Raw genomic sequence first — 25314 nt, forward strand, 5'->3', positions numbered from 1 at the left:
AAACAGCTGTTTCGGGGTTTTTGCCCCTCATCAGTGTGGAGTAGGAAACTGGCTATTAGGAGCAGTGCCTGGTGAAAGGCTATGAAGGAACAGATGAATGACCTCAGGGAGACCAAAACATCCAACACTGCGGAGACACCATCACGTGTTTCTCAACGCAGTGATCCAGAACACTGCCCCCATCCCTTATGGGAAATATGCAAACGCATGTAAAGTAAGCTGCGGAGACACCATCACGTGTTTCTCAACGCAAGCAATGAATAGCCAGGCCTTTCTCCGGGAAGGAACAACCACGGGAAGGGCAGCATCCAATAAAGGAGAATATCCAATAAAGGAAGACCACCTATGCCAAGCATGGTATCCATCCACAAACAGCTGTTTCGGGGTTTTTGCCCCTCATCAGTGTGGAGTAGGAAACTGGCTATTTGCTTGCGTTGAGAAACACGTGATGGTATCTCCGCAGCTTACTTTACATGCATTTGCATATTTCCCATAAGGGATGGGGGCAGTGTTCTGGATCACTGCGTTGAGAAACACGTGATGGTGTCTCTGCAGTGTTGGATGTTTAGGTCTCCCTGAGGTCATTCATCTGTTCCTTCATAGCCTTTCACCAGGCACTGCTCCTAATAGCCAGTTTCCTACTCCACACTGATAAGGGGTAAAAACCCCGAAACAGCCGTTTGTGGATGGATACCATGCTTGGCATAGGTGGTCTTCCTTTATTGGATATTCTCCTTTATTGGATGCTGCCCTTCCCGTGGTTGTTCCTTCCCGGAGAAAGGCCTGGCTATTCATTGCTTGCGTTGAGAAACACGTGATGGTGTCTCCGCAGCTTACTTTAAATGACTCAAAAATGTCACAACAACAATTTTAAGTTTTGTTAAAGGGATATTCCTAAAACTCCCTAATTGCTGGGGGTCTGACTACTGGAATCCTCTGTGATCTTGGGGCCCCGCTTTGAATGTGGCTGAGGTCCTCATGCTCGACCTCCTACAGACAAGAAAAGGAGCAGAGGTTGAGTATGTGGCATCTCTGCTCCATTCAAGGCAAAGCTCTGAAATTGCTCAAACCCCAAGCAACCAGAAAGTTATCCTTTAGCCTCCATCCAACAATGTTAGTCCCTTTCACGTGTCCAGGTTTCCAGTACGGGTTGTATCCGTTTTCTTCACAAATACCACATGTACCAGTTATATCCTATGCTGCCATGGACATGTAGGTGTTTTTACATGGACTGTGTGTCTGTGCCTTTTTTCCAGCACGGATAACAAGGGGCCAGAGCAAGTCTATGGGTCATTGAAAAACACATATAGCACACGGATGGCATCATTGTACCGTCAGTGTTTAATATTGCAAAGCATAGGAGAAGCTTTGTAATTTCTTTGTCACTTTCTGGACACCTGGACCACACACTGATGACACCGGTACCGCCAGTATGTACGTGTTTAAACACGGTGTGAATGAGGCCTTAGCAGCTTTGCTCTGGGTGCCCTGCTCTGAGGTAACTGTTCCCATACTGTGTGCTGGCCGCTCACCTGACAGGAGCCTTTTTGCAATGGGGTGGAGTAACTGAGTTTTTCTGGAGATAGTCTGCACAATTACTATTAATATCTATATGAGTGTGACTGTGGGACGATGGTACAGGGCTAATAAAGAGACAAAGTGGAATTTTGTAGCCCTGGTTATATTGTGGAGTAAAACAGGCGCCTGAAAGCAATCCTATAGAAGTGAGTTCATGTGGCCAGGGCGCTAGCTAATACTAGGCAGCAGCTTCCAGTTCTCATACATCCTCCTTATGGAAATGGCTAGAGGACTGACAGCAGACGTCGGCCTCGCTGCTGGGATCAGAACTGTGCCCACACACGTGGTGCTAGAGCTGTGTCTGACCCTGCCAGGACTAAAGATGGCCGCCTAGGTGTCTCTGGCTTGGTTCCGCTTTTTGCTGTCACAGGCGCGCACACCAGACTTTTTTCGTTGTGGACGCGCCTGAGGAGGTGCAGGCAACAGGATGGGAAGTTGAGCTCAGGTAAGGAAGGGTTGTCGCCATGCTCTGCGGGACAGGCAGCAGGGAAGACGAGCCGTGAGAGGAGGGCGCACTCGGGGCAGCCGGTGAGCCGCCGTCCTGGGCACTCTGCGGGCAGTGCCGCTATGTCAGTGGAGTGGAGATCGGGGACTGCGCCCCATAGCACAGGCTGATCATTGCTGCGGACAGTGCGTGGCTGTAGGGTGCTGCTCGTCATACCTAGTGGCCCCACAAAGACTGTGCTGGTGTCACTGCCTCCAGTAATGGACACCGTGTATCCCTCCCCTTACCAGAACAATACATGCCCCCATAACAAGACAGGCAGAGTGGTCTCCTTACCAGTGATTGTCCTAGTGCCCCCATAACAAGGCAGGCAGAGTGGTCTCCTTACCAGTGATTGTCCTAGTGCCACCATAACAAGACAGGCAGAGTGGTCCCCTTACCAGTGATTGTCCTAGTGCCCCCATATCAAGACAGGCAGAGTGGTCTCCTTACCAGTGATTGTCCTAGTGCCCCCATAACAAGGCAGGCAGAGTGGTCTCCTTACCAGTGATTGTCCTAGTGCCCCCATAACAAGACAGGCAGAGTGGTCTCCTTACCAGTGATTGTCCTAGTGCCCCCATAACAAGGCAGGCAGAGTGGTCTCCTTACCAGTGATTGTCCTAGTGCCCCCATAACAAGGCAGGCAGAGTGGTCCCCTTACCAGTGATTGTCCTAGTGCCCCCATATCAAGACAGGCAGAGTGGTCTACTTACCAGTGATTGTCCTAGTGCTCCCATAACAAAGCAGGTAGAGTGGTCTCCTTACCAGTGATTGTCCTAGTGCCCCCATAACAAGACAGGCAGGGTGGTCCCCTTACCATTGATTGTCCTAGTGCCCCCATATCAAGACAGGCAGAGTGGTCTCCTTACCAGTGATTAATAATAATAATAATAATAATAATAATAATCTTTATCCCTCTCAGTATGTCTTTGGAATGTGGGAGGAAACCTGAGAACCCGGAGAAAACCCACGCAAACACGAGGAGAACATACAAACTCCTTGCAGATGTTGTCCTTGGTGGGATTTGAACCCAGGACTCCAGTGTTGCAAGGCTGCAGTTCTAACCACTGAGCCACTGTGCTGCCCTAGTGATTGTCCTAGTGCCCCCATGCAAAGACAGGCAGAGTGGTGCCTTTACCAGTGATTGTCCTAGTGCCCCCATAACAATAGCAATTATGTTCCTTCATTACAGTAGATGGTCCCAGTGCCCCCATAACAAGAGATGAGCAGAATACTCCGCTACCAGTAATTGCCCTAGTGCCACCACAACAATATGAATTAGGTGCCTTTACAACACTAGATGGTCCCAGTGACCTCAAAGCAAGTCAGCAGAGTTCTCTCCATACTAGTGAGCCCTAGTGCCGCCATAAAAATAGCAATTCTGTTCCTTTATTACAATAGCTGGTCCCAGTGCCCCCATTAACAAGAGTCAGCAGAGTTCTCCCCTACCAGAACCCGTGTGATCTAATGTCTCTCCTTGTATCCGCTGCCTCCTTCTTTGATAGATTTGATGCCTCATTACTTGATAGATGTTTCCCGTTTGGGTTATTTCACATTTACATTCTCTTATGGTTTGTGTTATAACATAAGGTAAATTGAGGGTTATGCGACCCATGGTGTTTGTCTAGGCTCGTCATTTCTGTCTACAGTTTATATACTTTTCACATTTTCTTAAAAAAAAAAAAAAAGAAGAAAAGAGCTCAGAGATCTGCGTGCACAGAGTGAGCGATAACGCCATATCTCCGTGTACATGTACTCTGACCTCTGTGTGCCCAGACCTGGGTTATGGCTGTGCTTATATATGTAGGTAACATTGCTCCAGTGACTGAGAACATACATTGGGTCATTTCACTGTTCTTCGCCATGGAAATGTACAACTACCCGTGAATGGGAATTGTGATCACACCCTCTGGTTCTGTCTGATCAGAGGGGCCACCTTTGTGACAAGGAGAATAGTATCCCCAATGATCACTGTATTCTTAGTCATGGAGGAATAACACAATACTGAGTCCTAAGAAAAGATTACCCAGTATTGTTATTTAAAGAAGCGCTGCCATCAAGTTTTTATCCTCTTTAATATATTGCAGTCATCATATAGCACTGTATCATTATAATTGCTCATTTTGCCCTTGTACCCAGCCAATTATTTTATACAGAATGGCGGCTGTAACCGCACCCACGACCCTGACTGAGAGCCGGCCCCAATGCAGAGCGGGCCAGAGCCGTCGCTCTGTATTCTCAGACCTGTGACTGAAACCTGAACACTGCTGGGGGAAATAAAGTTAATTTTCTCCCTGCGGCTGTCGGCTAAGTGCAGGCGCCAGACAGCTTAATAACTCTGATCGGGACGGGTCCTACACTGTCTAATATTGAAAACCTTACCATGTGTCAATGTTGACCTCAGTGTGAGTAAGGGCAGACACAAGGACTGGGCCCAACCAGGGAACGCCAGACTGGGGAAGACTTATATACAATCTCCAGCTCAGAAAAAGGGAGGCCACACCCCGGCTTGCACAGAATGCAATAATACAAAGAAAAAACACAAAAATTGAGCTTGACTTAAGTTGGTATACATGCAGCACATAAACGCATGTTCAGATTGGCCAGAAAACATATAAAACCTACAAGAGAAAAAAGCCGTAGTGTGGCCTCCCTTTTTCTGAGCTGGAGATTGTATATGAGGCTTCCTCAGTCTGGTGTTCCCTGGTTGAACCCAGTCCTTTTGCCTGCCCTTATTCACACTGAGGTCAACATTGACACATGGTAAGGTTTTAATATTAGACAGCGTAGGACTGTCCCGATCAGAGTTACCTTGTCGAGGTGGGATGGCTTTTATGCTATTTTTGATCAAAAACAGTATTACTAAAAACCGTTATTTACCGTAGATGCACTTTTTGCATTTTACTTAGTTACAGCAGGGTTGTTGCTCCTTTTTTTTCTCTTGTAGGTTTTTTTATGCTGAAATAAACAGCTGATCAGCCCTATTTGCACATAATCTTTGTGCCCCATCACCTTTTCTACTATTTATATGTAAGTCTCAGGTAGACATACACTTCTACTTCCAACGGTTAGTTACTCGTGTCGCATATGGTTAAAGCCTCTAAAAGCCGTAGTGATCTGAAACGTTGTTCCAAAGTGATATGGATTAGTGGTGGCTAATTGTGTTGTTGACACATTTTTAGATAAATCTGCTACACCAGTATGTCCTGAGGAAGCAGAAACGATAAGAAGATTACATGTCTGTGGCTATAAAGCTGCTTACAACCATTTACAGGTGCAGTCTGGAGCCCCATATTTTCAGGAGAAACACAGATCTCTTTTATCAGAACAGCAGTAGTCCCCATTCTGCAAGACTGCTGACAGTATAAGGCATATGTACAGCTGCATGTACGTACATGACGTATAACGTGTACAGCCGCGGCGAAAAGTTTTGCGACTGATACAAATTTTGCTTTTCACAAACTTTGCTGCTTCAGCGTTTTTGTATCTGTTACTCAGATGGTTCCATGGTTGCTGAAATACAACTATAAGTATTTGAAAAGTTTTTACACTTTTCTTGACAAATAGATCAAGTTTATGCACAGAGTCCATATTTACACTGGAGGGGGGGGGGGGGGGATTCGCCATTGCTCAAAAATGCTAGGTCAATGGCATATTTGTTATCTATGACACAACTGTCTCCAGCGCACAGCATTGGCAGTGCCTATTTAGCCATATCGGCATCAGTACCTCTTGGCCTTTGTGCTTCTGAAAACCCTTATTGGTCCTGAAGATGCTGGGCTTTTCGAATTTGCTCTAAATCCAGGAATGTGAATTGCGGAGTGTAAAGTCCGTTATTTAGTTGAGCCGTGAAGAATCAGAAACTCAGTGATGTGGACATACAACATGTGACTATCTGTGGTTTGTTGGGAGGAGTAATACCACATCCTCCAAGGTTTGGGGTAACTTGTCGAGCACAGAATATTTCTGACCAGATATGTTCTTACAGCTGTTTGCCTCTGTGAACACGTGAAGTTACCTGGTTATGTATGTGTTGCAGGATGAAGGAATGGTGGATTCAGGTTGGGCTGATTGCAGTTCCTCTGCTTGCTGTTTACCTGCACATTCCTCCACCCAACCTCTCCCCGGCACTCTTCACATGGAGGTCATCCGGTGCATTTTTCACATTCCAAGAACAACGGATCTTTTATAGAGGTATTATTTAGAGGTATAGATAAAATTGTGCTGAGCGAAACAAGCTCTTGGACTATTAGGCAGGGAAGTGAAATAGGGAGCATGCATGAGACGTATGTCTAGAGTCAAGGACAGGACTGGATTCCATTCCGTAAGATTAGAAACCTTTCCCCAAAGCCTTATGTATTGTTTTTTTTTTCTTACCTCATAAACTGGGATTCCACCCCATCCATCGCTCTGAGTTTGTACGCATGAAAGTTAAGGCTGTTTTCATCTTTATATGTTTTTCTTTTAAGAATCCTTTGGAGCTGTTGGAAGCTCAGATGTGGTGATTATTTTACATGGATTCCCAACATCAAGCTACGACTGGTATAAGGTAACAATAAATTAACGTCACACTGGACTCTCTCCATTAATTTCCATGAGCGTTTATGGAAGCAGCTGACAATCCGTAATCGGGTGTTTCGATAACTCCTATAGCAGTAAATGGTGAGAGCAGCACAAATGCACAGCTACTTCTCCATTCATCCTCTGCCTGGACCCAGTGACTACAGACTGCCTCAACAGGCTCGTCGGGAGATCCCTATAAAAAATGATGGCATATTGTTTGGGCATATCTCATTTTATTAAGTATTTCAACCAATTAAGAAAATACATTTGCAATTGGAATGATTCAACCCCCATTAATTAACCTAAATCTTTCAGTAGGATTAACTCTCCTAAGCCATCTATATGGGCACACAGATCATAGGAAGCTGAATAAAATGATACTTTGATATCTGCGATTAGATGTCTTATTCTAGAGAAATCCACAATCCCATTCTCAATATGTAAATGAGGTGCTATGGGCCGGACATAGATCTCCCTGAGAATTTGCATCCAGAAACTATTTTAAATGAAAGGGGGCATTACCAGTGTGAGACATGTAATGACTGATCTACATGTCTCACGTAGTTGATCCTACTGACAGATTCCCTTTAATTTCCAAGAGGAGCATTGCATGGACTGTAAGTCTCCTTACATCAGCTTGGCACTTGCCATAAGGAGAAATGTTTCCTCTTAGATGTGCTGTAAATGAAAAAGCCAAGTTGCTGATAAGTCACACGTTGCATGGAAGTGTATGGCAAGTTCGACAGAAAATCCAACACATTTACAAACATGGGCGACTGTTTCACTGTCACAATGTGACACTGTAGGGAAACGAATGCAAGGTTGCAATATGTCATGGGGTGAATAATTCTAAGACTGCATAAGTTATGAAAAGTTGTGTTGAATGTGGAGAAACCATTTGTTATAGTAGTTATCTTGTGCTAATTGAAGTGACCTGTCAACTCGAAAAAACTTTTCCAGCATGCATATGGTTAATCTGCAGGGAAATGAGGTTACAATGCTATCTGCCTCCTTACTGGTAGTGCAGCTATGGGGAGAAAAGAAAGCTCACTCAGCACAGAAGCTATTTACCGTATATACTCCAGTATAAGCCGACCCAAGTATAAGCAGAGACCCCTAATTTAAAAACTGGGAAAACTTAATGACTCGAGTATAAGCCTAGGGTGGGAAATGCAGCGGCTACTGGTAAATTTCAAAAATAAAAATAGATACCAATAAAAGTAAAATTAATTGAGACATCAGTAGGTTAAGTGTTTTTGCATATCCATATTGAATCAGGAGCCCCATATAATGCTCCATACAGTTCATGAAGGGCCCCATAAGATGCTCCATATTAAAATACGCCCCATATAATGCTCCATACAGTTCATGATGGGCCCCATAAGATGCCCCATATTAAAATATGCTGCATAAAAGGTTAGTGATAATAATAATCTTTATTTTTATATAGCGCTAACATATTCCGCAGCGCTTTACAGTTTGCACACATTATCATCACTGTCCCCGATGGGGCTCACAATCTAGATTCCCTATCAGTATGTCTTTGGAATGTGGGAGGAAACCGGAGAACCCGGAGGAAACCCACGTAAACACGGGGAGAACATACAAACTCCTTGCAGATGTTGTCCAAGGTGGGATTAGAACCCAGGACTCCAGCGCTGCAAGGCTGCAGTGCTAACCACTGAGCCACCGTGCTATTGGCCCCATATGATGCTCCATAGAATATTCTGCCCCATATAATGCTGCACAAAGGTTGATGGCCCCATAATGTCCCTTTCACACATCAGATTGTTTTTTTTTTTTTTTTTAACTGAGCATGCTCCGATCCAACTAGCCAGATCCACTAGTCGGATCCGTCCAAAAAACGGATCTGTCGCATCAGTTTTTCACAATCTGCGACAGATCCGTCGAGCCAACGGATTGTGACTGAAGGCAAACAACTGATGTGTGTGAAAGGGGTCTAAGATGCTCAGTTGAATAATATTCTCCATATAATGCTCCATAAAGGTTGATGGCCCCATAAGATGCTCCATAGAATAATATGCCCCATATGCTGCTGCGATTTAAAAAAAAAAAAAAAAAATGATCACCTGTCCACGTTCCCCTGCCGCGCGCTGCTGTGTCTTCCAGGTCTCTGCAGTGACTGTTCAGGCAGAGGACACGCACTAATCACGTCATCGCGCCCTCTGACCCGAACGTCATAGCAAGAGGATGCGGAAGACAGAGCCCGGCGGTGGAACGGGGACAGGTGAATATCGCATGGCTCACATTCCCCTGTCATACTTGCCCCCTCCTGGCTCGGTCTCTGCTTCTCAGATGGTCTCTGGCGCCGGCAGCTTGTTCCTGTGTTCAGCGATCACATGGTACCGCTCATTAAAGTAATGAATATGTGCTCCACGCCTATGGGAGTGGAGTCGCGTCCATATTCATTACATTATTGAGCGGTACCACGTGACCGCTGAACACAGGAAGAGCTGCGGGCGCCGGAGACCATCGGAGAAGCAGGGAAGTGCAGAGACCGCACCGGGAGCAGGTGAGTATGATGTAACAGCCGCCACTCCTGCTGCTCCCCTGCCGAACCCCGGGAACAATGACTCGAGTATAAGCCGATAGGGGCACTTTTAGCCTAAAAAAAATGGGCTGAAAATCTCTGCTTATACTCGAGTATATACGGTACTTTCCGATTAAATCTTTCCAGTTCATTTTTTGGATTTATAGAAAGTTTGTAAATATTTTTAATAAGTTAAATTTGCAATGGGAGTTGAATAATTTGGATTGCAACTGTATGTGCATGTGCTGCATTTGTCATACTGTAGTTCATAAAGAAATTAAAATGATAAAATGTCTCACTAGAATTATCTAGTGTTGTACAACCTTGGACCTAAATCCTCTCTCAAGATTTGCAGACTATGAATTTCATTTAAACAATTTATTCAGCGAGCTAGAACTTGGTATTTAGGAAAAAGCCGAGGAGCAAAAAGTGCAATGAGGTCTTATCTGAAAATAAAGGACAATAAGGTGCAGGGAATTACTCACCTGGTAAAGCTGTGTATCACACAAGGATAAAGTTTTTAAAATTTCTCAGCTGCTTTGGTCCACGGGTTAAAAAACTGTTGAAATGACAGAAGGGAAACAGTGGGTCGTCTGCGCTGCTGAAATCCAAAATAATGTTCCATGTGTTTCAAAGTCTTCAGACTTCATCATCAGGGTATAACCACATACCACGTGGTTATATGTATCAGAAAGGGTAGCAATAGGTACAGTATATAAAACTTAACTTTTAATATAAAATCTAAAAAAGCCTCCTGGCTATAAAAAAACAAAAACAAACAACAACAAAAAAACCAGACACAACTTGTAATCATTTCGCTATCATTTGTGTGTAACCACAAGGAAAGGTGAATACCAAGGTCCCAAAAGCTGTAAACTTTAATAATAAAAAGGAACAATCTCACCGTGGACATGGGTGATGTTCTATCAATGATCCTCCAGGTTACTTATCCTCCAAGTAGAAAACAAGATGGGGCATTACTTTATCCAGCCACACATTACTCCAGCTAGAATCAGTAGATCATAAATACTCCCAAAATCTCCTGACCCGTTTCATCATAAGTATCAGAGGGGATAGATTTAAGGGGAATGAGCCAGAATGGCTGGGTATATACAGTACTGCATTGGCCATTAAACATGTTACCAGGTTCTTATTTGTGCAGCCCGCATCTTTAAATAGCAGTGGCGGCACGTATGTCATTTCCATGCACCGGAGTGCACAATGTCCTAGCCAGAGTGTCCGCTCGTGGAACACATGAACCCGTAGTCAATGAGACGCATGTATCACTTCCAGCAGCCAGAGTTGGTCCGGGTTGAAATGTTCCAAGTCCATGATTGGGGAAACCGGAAAGTGTCAATGTGTTGAGAGAGGTGGCGTATCTTTACACCGAAGCCCTATTACTACTCTCAAATTTTATAGGAGGGGACAATGAAAAAATCCTGTTCTTTAGATCATTGCGACATTGGTGAGTCTGTCAGTCCACACCCTCTTATCACATACATGGAGGGGAAATCCAAAGGAGCCAGACTTGTACATAGACATTTTGTACCTTCAAAACAGATGGCTTGGCTGGCTTTAAGCATTAGGGGTTGCTTCAAATGTCGTGGCTGTGTGGCATTTCTGTCATGTCAACGGCGCGTATGTTTACTAACCAAGTGAGGGGAGAACAGTTCAACATTCGATCTTTTATCAACTCCTGCACCAAAAGTGTAATTTATACATATATAGGCAAAAAAGTATTTAGTCAGTTAGTCAGTCAGCAATAGTGCAAGTTCCACCACTTAAAAAGATGAGAGGCGTCTGTAATTTACATCATAGGTAGACCTCAACTATGGGAGACAAACTGAGAAAAAAAAATCCAGAAAATCACATTGTCTGTTTTTTTATCATTTTATTTGCATTTTATGGTGGAAAATAAGTATTTGGTCAGAAACAAAATTTCATCTCAATACTTTGTAATATATCCTTTGTTGGCAATGACAGAGGTCAAACGTTTTCAGTAAGTCTTCACAAGGTTGCCACACACTGTTGTTGGTATGTTGGCCCATTCGTCCATGCAGATCTCCTCTAGAGCAGTGATGTTTTTGGCTTTTCGCTTGGCAACACGGACTTTCAACTCCCTCCAAAGGTTTTCTATAGGGTTGAGATCTGGAGACTGGCTAGGCCACTCCAGGACCTTGAAATGCTTCTTACGAAGCCACTCCTTCGTTGCCCTGGCGGTGTGCTTTGGATCATTGTCATGTTGAAAGACCCAGCCACGTTTCATCTTCAATGCCCTTGCTGATGGAAGGAGGTTTGCACTCAAAATCTCACGATACATGGCCCCATTCATTCTTTCATGTACCCGGATCAGTCGTCCTGGCCCCTTTGCAGAGAAACAGCCCCAAAGCATGATGTTTCCACCACCATGCTTTACAGTAGGTATGGTGTTTGATGGATGCAACTCAGTATTCTTTTTCCTCCAAACACGACAAGTTGTGTTTCTACAAAACAGTTCCAGTTTGGTTTCATCAGACCATAGGACATTCTCCCAAAACTCCTCTGGATCATCCAAATGCTCTCTAGCAAACTTCAGACGGGCCCGGACATGTACTGGCTTAAGCAGTGGGACACGTCTGGCACTGCAGGATCTGAGTCTATGGTGGCGTAGTGCGTTACTTATGGTAGGCCTTGTTACATTGGTCCCAGCTCTCTGCAGTTCATTCACTAGGTCCCCCCGCGTGGTTCTGGGATTTTTGCTCACCGTTCTTGTGATCATTCTGACCCCACGGGGTGGGATTTTGCGTGGAGCCCCAGATCGAGGGAGATTATCAGTGGTCTTGAATGTCTTCCATTTTCTAATTATTGCTCCCACTGTTGATTTCTTCACTCCAAGCTGGTTGGCTATTGCAGATTCAGTCTTCCCAGCCTGGTGCAGGGCTACAATTTTGTTTCTGGTGTCCTTTGACAGCTCTTTGGTCTTCACCATAGTGGAGTTTGGAGTCAGACTGTTTGAGGGTGTGCACAGGTGTCTTTTTATACTGATAACAAGTTTAAACAGGTGCCATTACTACAGGTAATAAGTGGAGGAAAGAGGAGACTCTTAAAGAAGAAGTTACAGGTCTGTGAGAGCCAGAAATCTTGATTGTTTGTTTCTGACCAAATACTTATTTCCCACCATAAAATGCAAATAAAATGATAAAAAAACAGACAATGTGATTTTCTGGATTTTTTTTTCTCAGTTTGTCTCCCATAGTTGAGGTCTACCTATGATGTAAATTACAGACGCCTCTCATCTTTTTAAGTGGTGGAACTTGCACTATTGCTGACTGACTAAATACTTTTTTGCCCCACTGTATAGGCAAAACTACGTGTTCTTAGGAGGGTTGGCAAACACCATAGGGACCTAGCGAATAAGGACACACACCCCTAGTTAATACAACACATGGTGGTAACACTTCTAACTTGAGGATTATGGGTATTGGCAAAGTCAGTTTCCCCGTTAGGGGAGGCAACTGGGATCGACGCATTTTACAATATGAGACCAAGTGGATTTTTCTTCTCCATACACAAACAGCCCTTGGGCTTAATGAGCTCCTCACATTTAGTTGTTTCCTTTTAGAGATAGAGGCAGTCGGGTATTATTATTGAGAGTACGTTGAGTGGTGATGCCATTGCGTTATTTTAGGGTGCCAAACCCTGTGGCCGGGTTGGATTAATTAATCAGCCTATCATCAGGGTCAATTAGTGTCCTATCCATTTCACCCATTCCCATTTTCTCATAGTGGACCGTCTGTTTCCTTATGTCCCCCATTGATCTTTTTCCCTTTATAATATAAATTTTTCAGTTTCCTCATTTTCAAACTTTGTACACTTTTTTCCTCAGTTAACGGTATCACTACCTTTTTGGTTTCCTTGCCTGAAAATACCATAATCAATAGACACCTAATTTTATTTAACCCTATGCGTTCTTAGGTCTTGAATCAGTTAGATTTTAGAGGATCATTAATAGAACATCACCCACATCCATGGTGGGATTGCGCCTTTCTTATTATGTTTACAGCTTTTAGGACATTTCTATTTGTCTTTCCTTGTGGTTATACCCAATTGCATGCAGAATGATCATATGTTGCCTGTGTTTTTTTTTTTTTTTTTTTTTTTTTTTTTAATAGCCAGGTGGCTTTTTTAGATTTTACCAGAAGTTACATTTTATATACCCATCTCTAACCTTTCTGATACGCCTAACCTTATACTGGTAAGTCTTCCCTTGTGTGGAAATTTGCTATGTATCACATGTGGTTATATCCTGATGAACAAGTCTGAAGACTACGAAACGCATTGATGATAAAACTACATCAAATCTACTTGGTATCGTGGACCATTCTTTCGGATTTCCATCAGCAGCGCAGAAATCATACCTATTGTTTCTCTTCTGATACATCTTCGTATGTGTAGCACATGCTCAGTAGCAAAATGTATAAGTTGTTTTTCTTCCAGTAATTTCTCTGCTTCATTTGCCATCAAATAACATTCCGTTTCTGCCCCTTACAATTTCATAAATCACTTTATTTATATCACTTTATCTTTATTTATAAATCACTTTATCACATCATGTTGTTCACAGTTTTGTATGGTATTTTTCTTCCAGATTTGGGAAGGGCTAACACAGAGATTCCAAAGAGTAATTGCTCCTGACTTTCTAGGCTTTGGCTTTAGTGACAAACCAGTAAGTATTTAAGGTCACCTGTTCGTAGTATTCAGCGCGTATCTGACCACTGAATATATGTGGATTATTGATTTCACCTCCTTGCCAAGTAGTCACCATGAAGTGGTCTTTCTGCCTTGAATATGTATTATCTGCCTTTACTGCATTCTGTAGCTCTGTTACTCACTTTCTGTCCTCATATTTTGTTAATATTGGGGCCTGAATCATTAACTGCTTTCACACATCAGGTTTTTTGTTTCAGGCACAATCCGGCAGTTTTTGAAAAAAAACGGATCCGTTTTTTTTTTTTTTTTTTTTTTTTTACTCCGGATCCGTTTTTCCCATAGAGTTGTATTAGCGTCAGATTGCGCCTTTTTTGCCGGATACAAAAAACGTTGACTGCAACGTTTTTTTCTGTGTCGCGAAAAAGCCTGAAGGGACGTTTTCGGCAATAAACGCATGGAACGGATGTGTGAATGAACGGTTCCGGCTACCGAATCCGTACAGAAGTAATTAAGAGGCACACACCACTTGAATGAATTTGGCCCATCTTCTCAGTGGCGTGCACCTCCTCAGAAATGCTCTAAACTGATGTGAAATAACTTTTAATGAGTTCTGTGGGTGGGCGTCACCATGCCCCATACTCAATTTGATGGAACCTGGCTGGGACTGATGTGAAAACGTTGCAAAAACTTAGCGTCTTTTCAAAGTATTGTACTGGAGTAAACGCTGATGAACTGACGCCCATGTACATAGAAGCCCCCCTTTTCCAGCTATTCACATGTTTCAGCAATTAGAAAAGGAGAGTGCAGTAGCTGATCAAAACCTACATGTATTAGGACGTCTGCCTTTACATGTACTAAATGCTAGATATTAGTGTTCTACTACAGAAAAATTGCAGGGCAAAGTTAAAAATGTTACCAATCATGTTTTAAAAAGTTTTTTTCTTTGTGTGGAGTTGCACTGAGTTCTACAAGCACAGTATTAATTACAAGATAACTTTGCAAGATACCATGCTGGGAATCATGTTTCAGAAGTAACGTTCTTTTGCAGAGACTCCACCACTACTCGATTTTTGAGCAGGCCAGTATTGTGGAAGCTCTCATCAGTCACCTCGGCTTGGGAGATCAAAGAGTGAACCTACTTTCACACGATTATGGAGACACTGTTGCCCAGGAATTGATTTATAGGTCAGTTCTATCGCCCTCTTTGCATGTAGGTTTCATGTGTGTTGTGTATAATAGGTGCGTCCGTAGGAGCTCTACATGACTCCAAAGTTGGACAGTAACCAAGTGCTGCTCAACTTTTACAACCGTGGCCTAGTAGAAGGTAGAAGAGATGAATATTTGGAAGTGCTGGTCATGTGAATGATCAAAACTGTTCCAGAGATCCCACCTGTCTATTGCTAGCCTGAATGTTGTTCTTGTAAAATGAGTGCAGCACTTGGTTCAATATTTACATGCCTGTTTGGCTCCAAAACTATAGTGAAAAAATGAATTTTACATTCTCCATGCAATGCAAAAATTGTTAGATTTTTTTTTATACTGAGCAGTAAATTGATATTGGGGTGCAGGGCATGCGCTCAGGAATTGGAGCCTACACACCTTTCTTCTTGCGTATGTTTTTTTTTCTTTAGGTATGAAAACCGAAGACAAGGACACCTCAACATTGGGAGTTTGTGTCTCTCCAATGGAGGTAAGGAAATGTTTGCAGAAATGGCATATGATGCACTCGGGCATCTCCTACCAGGATATTGAGAAGCATTCTTTTTTACCAAGACATGGCCGCGATGTTGTATTGAGCTGCCGGTGGTGCTCGTGTAAATGCATATTTAGCTATGGACTAATGATAAGAGTGCACAATAATAAGTATGGGCAGATGATCAGTTCACATTTTTATTGGGGCGGCAGCGGTCTTTTAGTATCACGTTTACTAGATAGGTTTCTGGTGCTTTGGGAAGCTGGTCACAATTTTCTTAACACTTTCTTTAAGCCCTTACCAACATGTCACATGCTGGCTACCAGAATTGGATGCAGGCTCTATGTAACAGTCTGTGCAAATTTGAATAGATTCAGATATATATTGTTTTTAAGGAGCTATAGACTTGCACTGACGATTTTGATCTAACAGTTGGGTCAAGATCAAACATGTCTCTACGATTTTGCATTCATTCTGCGAAAAATGTGATCTGCCCATTCACTATTATAAGTACAAGTGTTATCTGTGAAAAATATGGATAGCACACACAGGAGAAAAACTGGCATGTGAAGGAGGCCTTACATGGCCCGTATGTTCCTGAGAAATCAGAGTTTGAATTGGTCACACAAATGAAGCTGAATAACTAGTTGCAGATATTAAGCATCTGTCTTTCCACCTCTATTCTCCCCTAACCAGCAATGCCTCCTTCTGCCTGACTGACCGCTTCTTAGAATCAAGTCACACAGCTTAGTGCCCGTCAGCTGAGCAGGAGGAGGTGACTTTTGGTGGGGAATAGAGCTGGAGTCACAGAGGCTTCAGATCTACAAAGAGCTCCTCAGCCTCATTTGCATATCAATTCAAACACTAGTAACAGAGGAACAGACTGGCCAATTAAAGGTATTGCTGGACTTGACTTCGAAGGAGCTATATGCACCTGCACATATAAATTGTGGTATGAAACCCTGCTGACAAATTCCCTTTTAACCTATACCAGCCATGCAATGGGGGGCATGAACAACAAGTCGGACAGCTACACCTCTAGATCATTACATTGCAAAATGTGTACAATAAATCTACATCCCTCTAAACACAAACAAACAAAAAAAGTAAACTAAATGATAACTTACATGTAACATATAATGGTGTCATTAAAACCTAAAACCAAAGGGAATCTGTCGGCATGTTTTTGCTATATAGTCTGAGAGCAGCATTGCGTAGAGGCAGAGAGCCTGATTCTTGTGATGTCACTTAATGGTCTGTGTTAGAGCTTCAATAAAGCCAATGTTTTATCACCAGGATATTAATACTACAGGACTAGTTGTCTTGTGCCATGTAGTCCTCCTCTCTGTAACCCTGCCCCACCATTGATTAGCACCTTCCTGTCTATGCACACAAGAATCTGCCTATCAGTGGTGTGGGCGCAGAATTCTTAGCACCGCTATAAATGCAGCAAAGAACACAGTGATTGTTTCAAGCTGACAGCATTCAGACCAGCATGTGACACATCACTGTAATGAGGGTCTCAACCCCAACATCATGCTGCTCTCAGATTACATAGCAAAAATCTGATGACAGATTCTCTTTAAAATTATTGCTACAAAATGTGTGAAAGTGGCTTTAGGGTGCATTCCTGATAGGCTTGTACTTTTACCCTTGTAGCTATTTCATTTTAAAGGGAACCCGTCACCAGGTTAGGCCGATACGAGTCATGGCCACCACCTTTCAGAGCTGATATACAGCATTCTATAATGCTGTATATCTGACCCCAACCCAACCTGGAAAAGAAGAAAAACAACTTTTATTATACTCACCTGCGGGGCCGGGGAGCCTGTGTGGATAATGCAGGAACGCGTCATCCACACGAACCAAGGAGGAGGACAGCGATTGTAAGAAGATGGGAGGCACCAGACCAGCGACATCCCTCGGACCGGACCGCAGGCGAGTAAAATAAAAGTTAGTTTTCAGTTCTTCCAGGTCGGGTTGGGGGCAGATATACAGCATTATAGAATCCTATATATCTGCCCTGAAAGTTGGTGGCCGTATCTTATACTGGCCAAAACTGCTGACAGGTTCCCTTTAATAGGGTTTATATTGATCAGTTACGTGATCCACTTATAGCCAACTTTCCTTGCAGAACTGAGAATTGGTCAATATTGCATTTTCTCTTCATTGCAGTAATGTTGTTGTCTAATCTAAATCTTAGACATTTTGTTTTGGTGGAATTTCTGTGACTGTACTACTAATACATGAAGTGTTTTTTTGTGTGTTTATACACTTGTAGGGATGCCATGCATGATGTGTTTTTTTGTTTTTTTTTAAATTACAGGAATCTTCCCAGAGAATTACTATCCCAGATTAATTCAGAAGGTCTGTTCATTTATGGTTAATATAAGATTGTCATTTCTAGGGTTTTCATGTGTAAATCTGGAGCAGAAAGCCATTATTTTGTTTGAAAATGCACAAAAGATTTTCATATTAATAACTTGTACCCCAAGCTTAAAAGGTGTACTGTTCAACCCTTCTGTCATTACTAACAAGGTACTGAGACCCCCACCACTGTGTACATCTAATGCTAAGTCAGAAGCTCTCTAATAGTAATCTCGTTCCAAAAAAAATGTATCTGAATACAGGCTGACATTTTGATTATGCCTCATTTCAAGCTCTGCTTTAGTAGAAGGATATAGGAGAGCGAAACCAAGGATAGCAACTCATTTGAAGTAGTATTCAGTTTTCATAGATGGTGCCGTGTTAAAGCAAAACATTTCTTTTCCTATCATTAGCTGCTGAAAGATAGTGGGATTCTTTCACCAGTAATAACAAGGCTGATGAACTTTTACTTCTTTAGCAAAGGGTAAGTATTAACATTTGTATCATAAACAGATGTGATAACCTGTATGTATGGCTGGAAAAATAGGAAGGAATTTTGCGATTACTCCAGAACTTGCTTCTGGTTGTATTAGTCGTGCTAGTTATGTTTTCATTGTCTACCTTCTCTCACACTTTGCAATTTTCATTGTCTCATATGTCAATAGTAGTGAATAATGTTGTTTTTATAGCAATAAATGTGATAGATTGTGATATAGTAAAGTGCAACAAGCTATGCAATATATAAATGTGAAATATACAGTGGCATGTAAAAGTTTGACGCGGGAGAGGTTTTCTTCTGATGATTCTTCCATGAAGGCCATATTTGTGCAGGTGTCTCTGAACAGTAGAATAATGTACTACAGCTCCAGAGTCTGTTTAATCTTTCCAAAGTTCTTATGCAGTCAAGCGGGGATTCGGGTTTGCTTTTCTAGCAATGCTATGAGCAGCTGTCACTGAAATGTTTCTTGGTCTTCCGGGCCTCATCTTGATTTCCACTGTTCCTGTTACCTGTCATTTCTTAATTAACTTGCTTAACTGTTTACAATAACAGTAAGGCTACATTCATATTAGCGTTGTGCGACGCAGCGCCTATATTTAACATGGGGGCGCATGGACATGCGTTGCACTTGCGTTTTGTGATGTCAGGGCGCAGAGGACGCAGCAAGTTGCATTTTTTGTGCGTCCAAAATCAAGCAAAAAAAGGACGCATGCGTCACAAAACAAAGCGTTTTGCATGCGTTGTGCGTTGCGTCGCCGACGCAACACACAACAACGCAAATGTGAACGTACCTAATTTTGACCAGGGGTGCCCAAACTTTGCTACTGTAGGAATTCTTATCCACCCATCTTACTGTGTCTGATTGAGGTTCGGTCAATAAATTACACATAAGAGTGTATATATACAAAAGTATATATTGTGTAATATACCTTCTACATTTTATGAGATTTATATGAAGATCTGCATAAAGGAAGATAAAATACAATAAAAAACCTATATAGTTTACATTAATTCTTGACCTTAGTTGTATAGTTCCCAGAAATAGGCCTGGGGTGTGAAGAATTCTTATCTCCAGTTATGCCCCCTTGGCATGGCCTTGCTATCTCCTTAGAACATCCCCTTGGTTGGTGTCTTCTCTTGAAATGTATTTCTTACAACAGGAATGTAGATCACAAAATAACAACAGTTTGTAATACTGTAATTGCAGAAGGATAACCTATGTTATGTGATACTTTTGTAATCAGGATTTATTTACTTTGTGTTGGCAGTATCGGGGAAGTATTTGGTCCTTATACTAAGCCTTCAGAGTCTGAATATTGGGATATGTGGACTGCTCTCAGGATTAATGATGGCAACCTAGTAGTAGACAGGTAAAGCATAATAAATCAACTTTGGTTTTCATAGGACAATGAATGTCTTCTCCTCTCTGTACCAAAGCTAGTCACCCAACATGAAACTTGCTGTACATATGTAACTTTTATTCATCTCAAGTAGACCTTCCAGAAGAAGTCATTTTTCTACAAGTCCAGAAAGCAGGGTTACTGTCTGTTTTGTCAGTATCTGGTATCTGAGGGCTTCACCTACCAGAGTTGAATGTTAGTTCAAATTAAACTGCTAAATCATTTCAGCCTTTGTTTCCTAAATGTACAATAAAATGTTGTATATATTAATATTGGCTATTAGTATTTTACAGTATATAAACCAGCGCAAAAAGCACAGAGAACGTTGGGTGGGAGCTTTGATCAATACATCAGTTCCATGTGAGTAATATTTTTTTATTTTATTTTTTTAGCAAAACAAATAAAGTACGTGTATCCATGAACCTAGAAGCAATAATCATTGTAGAATATAGAAAGACGATTAAATATATTCTGAAATCTAAAAGAATTTCTCATAATTCAGCTAAACTTCAATATAAAGAAGAATATTACAATAGCTAAGAATATAGAGTACCTATAATCTCTAATTGTAAAGCTCTCTAATTAAAATCTCTAATTATTTATAGTGGGTTTCGTGTTAAAGGGAATCTGTCAGTAACATTTGTCCTAAGCAAGCAGGGACACCGCAGGATTGATCAGTGTAAAATAATTCCAGGGCTACCTGTTTCTCCCATTAGATCTTCCATCAAAATTCATCTTTTATGTATATGCAAATTGGCTTTACATAGTGCACTTGCAACTCATGGTGCTTCTTTGGGCCAATTTTAACTTCTTGATTGACAGTGAAGATCAGAGATGACGTTATGTAGCAGATCATCTTTCTTCACTATTAAGTGAAGGATGGCACAGTCCAGGAGAAGCGAACAGGAATCAAGGACTACAAGTGTACCAATACGCCCACAAGTGCACTTGCAAAGCTAATTTGCATACGTATAAAAGACCAATTTTAGAGAACCTCTACCTTCTAACTGCACATAATAGGACTTAAGCCATTCCTGTTTTGTTTTTTTTAAAGTTTTTATCTATTAAAGGGTTATTCCAATCTCTGCCTTTCATAACTGAGACAGGAAGCTTCTAAGTTCGAGTCAAGAGGCGAGTCTATGAATACAGCCAAATGAGTTAGGGCAACAGCACAGCAGAAATCGCTACATTATTGGTGTATTTCTTGCTATTGTATTGCTGTCTTCTTTTTTATGAATTATTGTAGAAAACAGGCTGACTGGCTGATAAATGAGCTTTATTTTCCATCTTTATTGCTCCAATGACAGGTCAGAACTCCCTGCCCATGCCCTGGATCAGCACATTAGCGGCCTTTAATTTGCTAAATACTACTCATCAGTCTCCTTTCAGACAAGCATAATATATATCGGTGCAAATTATCTGTCCCTCTCTCTTCCATGATTCTACAAAACTGCAGGGAAAAACTAAAAATTCAGATTGAACTCTGCAGTCGCCAAAATGTAAAGTACCTTGAGGATACTGTTCTGTGCTGCTTTTAGAAACCATAAACATATTGTCAGTGTGATGTTAGCAGAGCAGTTACTTACCAAATCCTAAACTGTTCTGTTACCATTTGCATTTTATACCAATAGTGCATTTAATTTATGGACCGTTGGATCCAGTCAATCCCCATCCTGAATTCTTGGATGCATACAAGTAAGTCTCACATACCTTTTAGCTATTAATTACACCTCCATTCTATACCATTGGTGTATAACACAGGCCACCAAAGCTGTATGCGTTGGATTGTAAGGAAACACAAATCAATGTGCTATTGTATAGAGAGAACCTAAGGGGGTAAAAAAGAATAGAGACATTATATTAGGTAGAAGCACTATCCATTTAGTAACTGTCTAAGGCTGGCCTGCGTACCTAATGGTAAAGATAGGTACGCATGCCGACGTAGGCGGAGCTGACCGGTGGAGGTGCGGTGGTGGGCGGAGCTTCACGGAGGACGTATGCAGCCCTCCGCAGCACCTCCATCCGCAAATGTGAAACCAGCCTAATACTAACACTTTATTCAGGGATTTTACATGTGTAATCCATCTTGGCATCACGAACATCCAACCCATTGGTGAGTTTGACAAACTCTGTGCAGAAGACCAACTGGCTGGAGATTAAGTTTCTGGGCAGATCGTAAAAAATGCCAGTGGGGTAAACTGGAGTATGATTGAGAGTCTGCCCTAGTCTAGTGGAGGAACCAAGCTGTTATGGAGGCAATATGCATGTGATATTGGGGCCGATTAAACAATAAATAAAAAAAAAAAAAATCCCAGTCTGCATAGCAGACGCGTGAGGGACCTGTGTACTAGATCCGTGTACTAGTATGATACGTGAACAGTAGCATATTGGCCAACATTGGCTGGGTGCTTTCCATTTTTAAAATGACCAACACTTTGCCCGAAAATACATTAATGTGATTGTACCCTTATGAAGTATTAAATAGTGAAAAAAGTTTTTCTTGTCTTTTGCCTTATAGGAAACTTATTCCCAAGTCAACTTTTACTGTGCTGGATGATCACATCAGTCACTACCCTCAGCTTGAGGATCCCACTGGATTTCTGAATGCTTATCTGAATTTTATCAATTCATTTTGAGCTATGAAGGACAACTCGACTGCCTTTTCATCCTAGGAGAACATGGAGCTCCTGTAAAGCAATAACATTTTTTAATTTTCATGGAACGGGCTTTTGAATTGCTCTGCACCAGCCCCCCAGCAGGGACCTCCGGAATATCTCAGGGATGGCTTGCCTTTTAACACTTCGTGAATATGTATGAGTTGTATAAATGACAAATTTTATATGAATGTTTTTGCTGACCGCACGGAGCAAATTGCATGTTCCTAGTTTAATTTTTATTTGAAGCCATTGTGATATGAGATGATTATACAGTATATAACAGACAGGATTGCCAGCACAGTAAGAAGATTTAAAGATCCTTGGTGTTTGGAAAGATGTATTTAAAATACTTTAAGCCATACAGTGAGTGCACTAAAAGGGCTGCAGTGTTTTGACCTTAAAGAGGTTGTACACTAGTTTAGCAGTGATGACATATCCTTAGGATAGGATATCAATATCTGATCTGGCACCCCTGCCAGTCAGATGTTATCGGGGGCTGGAAGTACTCACGGGAGCTGGCCATCTTCTATTGATTTGAATAGGAGGCAGATGTGTTGTACAAGCCTCGGCTACTATCGGAAGACGGTCAGCTCTGTAGCAAGTACTTTCGGCTAGCGGGCGGACACCGGGGCTGCCAGGTGTTGGACCCTGACCGATCAGACATTGATGACCTATCCTAAGCATAGGTCATCAATGCTAAAGTAGTGGACACCCCCTTTAAGGGAGGCAACACTTTCACTTTCTTCATTAATAGAAATATTTTAAAAGCTAGTGAAGTAGTATGGACTGTATTTTCTTTTAATAGTGTCTACATGATAACCTAAACAATATTTGTAGATACAAACAGATGATTCAGATCTCATCTTGAGCTGCAGTATTAAGCCCCTTTTGCATTGCGTTTATCCCCACATTCTGGTGGTCCCGTCAGGGCTTACGTCTGAACCGACCTCAAAACAGGGTTCTCAACCAAAGTCAATGTGTGCTCTGTTGTGCATCATTTCCAGGCATATATGGTTACTGGAATATGACACTCAGATGCATATGCCCCGATGGGACCACTGAACATGGGACAAAGCGCAGTGTGAAAGCACCCTTGTAGGCCAAACCTACATTTACAGTATTCCTTGTTACAACTAGAAACAGTTGACAAACTTGTTCGAAGACCTCTTTACTAACACGCCAGAGCAGACACATTGATATTCAGAGAACAATATTTGTTTTTAGTTTGTAGTGATTTTTTTTTTATTTTATGTTGTTTAAACAAAGATGTAGATGGTTTTTTTTGTTGTCTGAGACAGGAATTTCTTACTACTCTCTACTGAAGCAATCACCTTTAGAATATATTCCCATGTAAAACGTAAGGTAGAAGCAAAATGAACATATAGCCTGCTATAAGTAAGAGCAGTAGTGCATATAAATAACATGGGGTACTTGGTAAACAACCTTTTTGATTAAACACCTTCAAAAAATGTGTAAAAGCCATCACACCAGCATCAAGGTGTACCCAAATCGGGACAGTCTTAAGCGCTAGTATTAAAACCATACCATGTGTCAAAGTGGCATCAATGTGAATTAGGGCGGAGCAGGACCTGGTGCCGAATATGGATACCCAGCAATGGGAAGCTACATTATGTAATGTCCAGCTCAAAGCAAGGACAGCACACCCTTACCTGCAAGAAAACGTGAAACGTAACCGGACAATGAACTGGAGTGTAAGTTGGTATACATGCAAAATAGGAGTGTGTTCACACTGACCATTAAACAGACAGATTTAAGACAGAAACAAAGTGAACATATACCCTGCTATAAATAAAAAGTAATAATGCATATAAATAACATAGGGTACTTAGTAAAACCGTTTTTATTTAAAAAAAAAAAAAAGGAAAAGCCATTCCACCAGTATCAAGGTGTACCCAAGTTGGGATTATTTTTCAGTTTTGCAGTTTTGCCCCTTTTTATTAGATTTCAGTACTGTATTCTTTTACAATATACCTTGTCTTCTATTAGAAGTATGCATTGGTAGACTGTCAGAAAAAAAACAAAAACCTACCAACAATTAAAGGGAATCTGTCAGTAGGTTAAACCCTCCAAAGCAGTATATATGGGCACACAGGTCATAAGAAGCTGAATAAGATGATACATTGATATGTGTTCTGATGTCTTATTATAAGAGACGCTTGGATTTCTCTGGAATATGTAAATGAGCTCTTCCAGGCTCTGTGGAGGGTGCTGCCTGGAACATAACGCAGCTTCCAGAGCTTATTTTACATGAAAGGGAGTTACCAATGTGAGACAAGTAACTAACACTGAACAGTAGTACGGTACGTTGTCCTCTTACAAACACATTTTCTGCAGCTGCCTGTGAGATGGATGCTGAGAGAAATCCCACACAGCTCTGCAGTGAGATCCGGAGAGCTGCGAGCGGCCATTACATATCACACTGGTAATCCCCTCCTTGATGGGAAATAACCTCTGGAGGCAGTTATCTTCCAGGCAGCGTCCTCCCCATAGCCTGAAAGATGTCATTTATATAGTGATAAAAGCTGATTTATCCACAACAAGGCATCTGATATCAGACATACAGGCATCATTATTTTCAGCATTCTATAACCTGTATGCCTATATTAAGGCTGGAGTCACACTAGCGTATAATACGGACGAATGCTATGCGAGAAATCATTGCATAGCACTCGGACCACTGTTCCTCTATGGGGAAGGTAACATTACTGTTTTTCTTGGGCGTATTTTACATGTGAGTGAAATCACAGCATGCTGCGATTGTACGCGTATATCGGCCGAGTCTCCCCAATACAAGTCTGTGGGTGTGAGAAAA

At 41.9% G+C, this 25314-nt stretch overlaps 1 protein-coding gene across 1 annotated transcript; it reads left to right on the forward strand.

Annotated features, from left to right (window-relative positions):
• The first annotated feature begins 1748 nt into the window (after nucleotides 1-1748).
• On the forward strand, nucleotides 1749-24362 carry MEST (mesoderm specific transcript). Its single transcript, XM_077264439.1, has 12 exons — nucleotides 1749-2023; nucleotides 6102-6256; nucleotides 6532-6611; nucleotides 13804-13881; nucleotides 14914-15050; nucleotides 15497-15555; nucleotides 17885-17925; nucleotides 18339-18409; nucleotides 19693-19794; nucleotides 20108-20184; nucleotides 21456-21519; nucleotides 22343-24362. The coding sequence occupies exons 2-12, from the start codon at nucleotides 6103-6105 to the stop codon at nucleotides 22458-22460; spliced, it is 981 nt and encodes a 326-aa protein (XP_077120554.1). The 5' UTR covers nucleotides 1749-2023; nucleotide 6102; the 3' UTR covers nucleotides 22461-24362.
• Nucleotides 24363-25314: the final 952 nt, after the last annotated feature.

Source organism: Ranitomeya variabilis, chromosome 5, assembly GCF_051348905.1.
Source record: "Ranitomeya variabilis isolate aRanVar5 chromosome 5, aRanVar5.hap1, whole genome shotgun sequence".
Classification (NCBI taxonomy): domain Eukaryota; kingdom Metazoa; phylum Chordata; class Amphibia; order Anura; family Dendrobatidae; genus Ranitomeya; species Ranitomeya variabilis.

Coding starts and splice junctions, on each gene's coding strand:
- MEST (XM_077264439.1), top strand. CDS start 6,103: ATGAAGGAATGGTGGATTCAGGTTGGGCTGATTGCAGTTCCTCTGCTT. Junction 6,257..6,531: donor ACAACGGATCTTTTATAGAG/GTATTATTTAGA, acceptor TTTTCTTTTAAG/AATCCTTTGGAGCTGTTGGA. Junction 6,612..13,803: donor CAAGCTACGACTGGTATAAG/GTAACAATAAAT, acceptor TTTTTCTTCCAG/ATTTGGGAAGGGCTAACACA.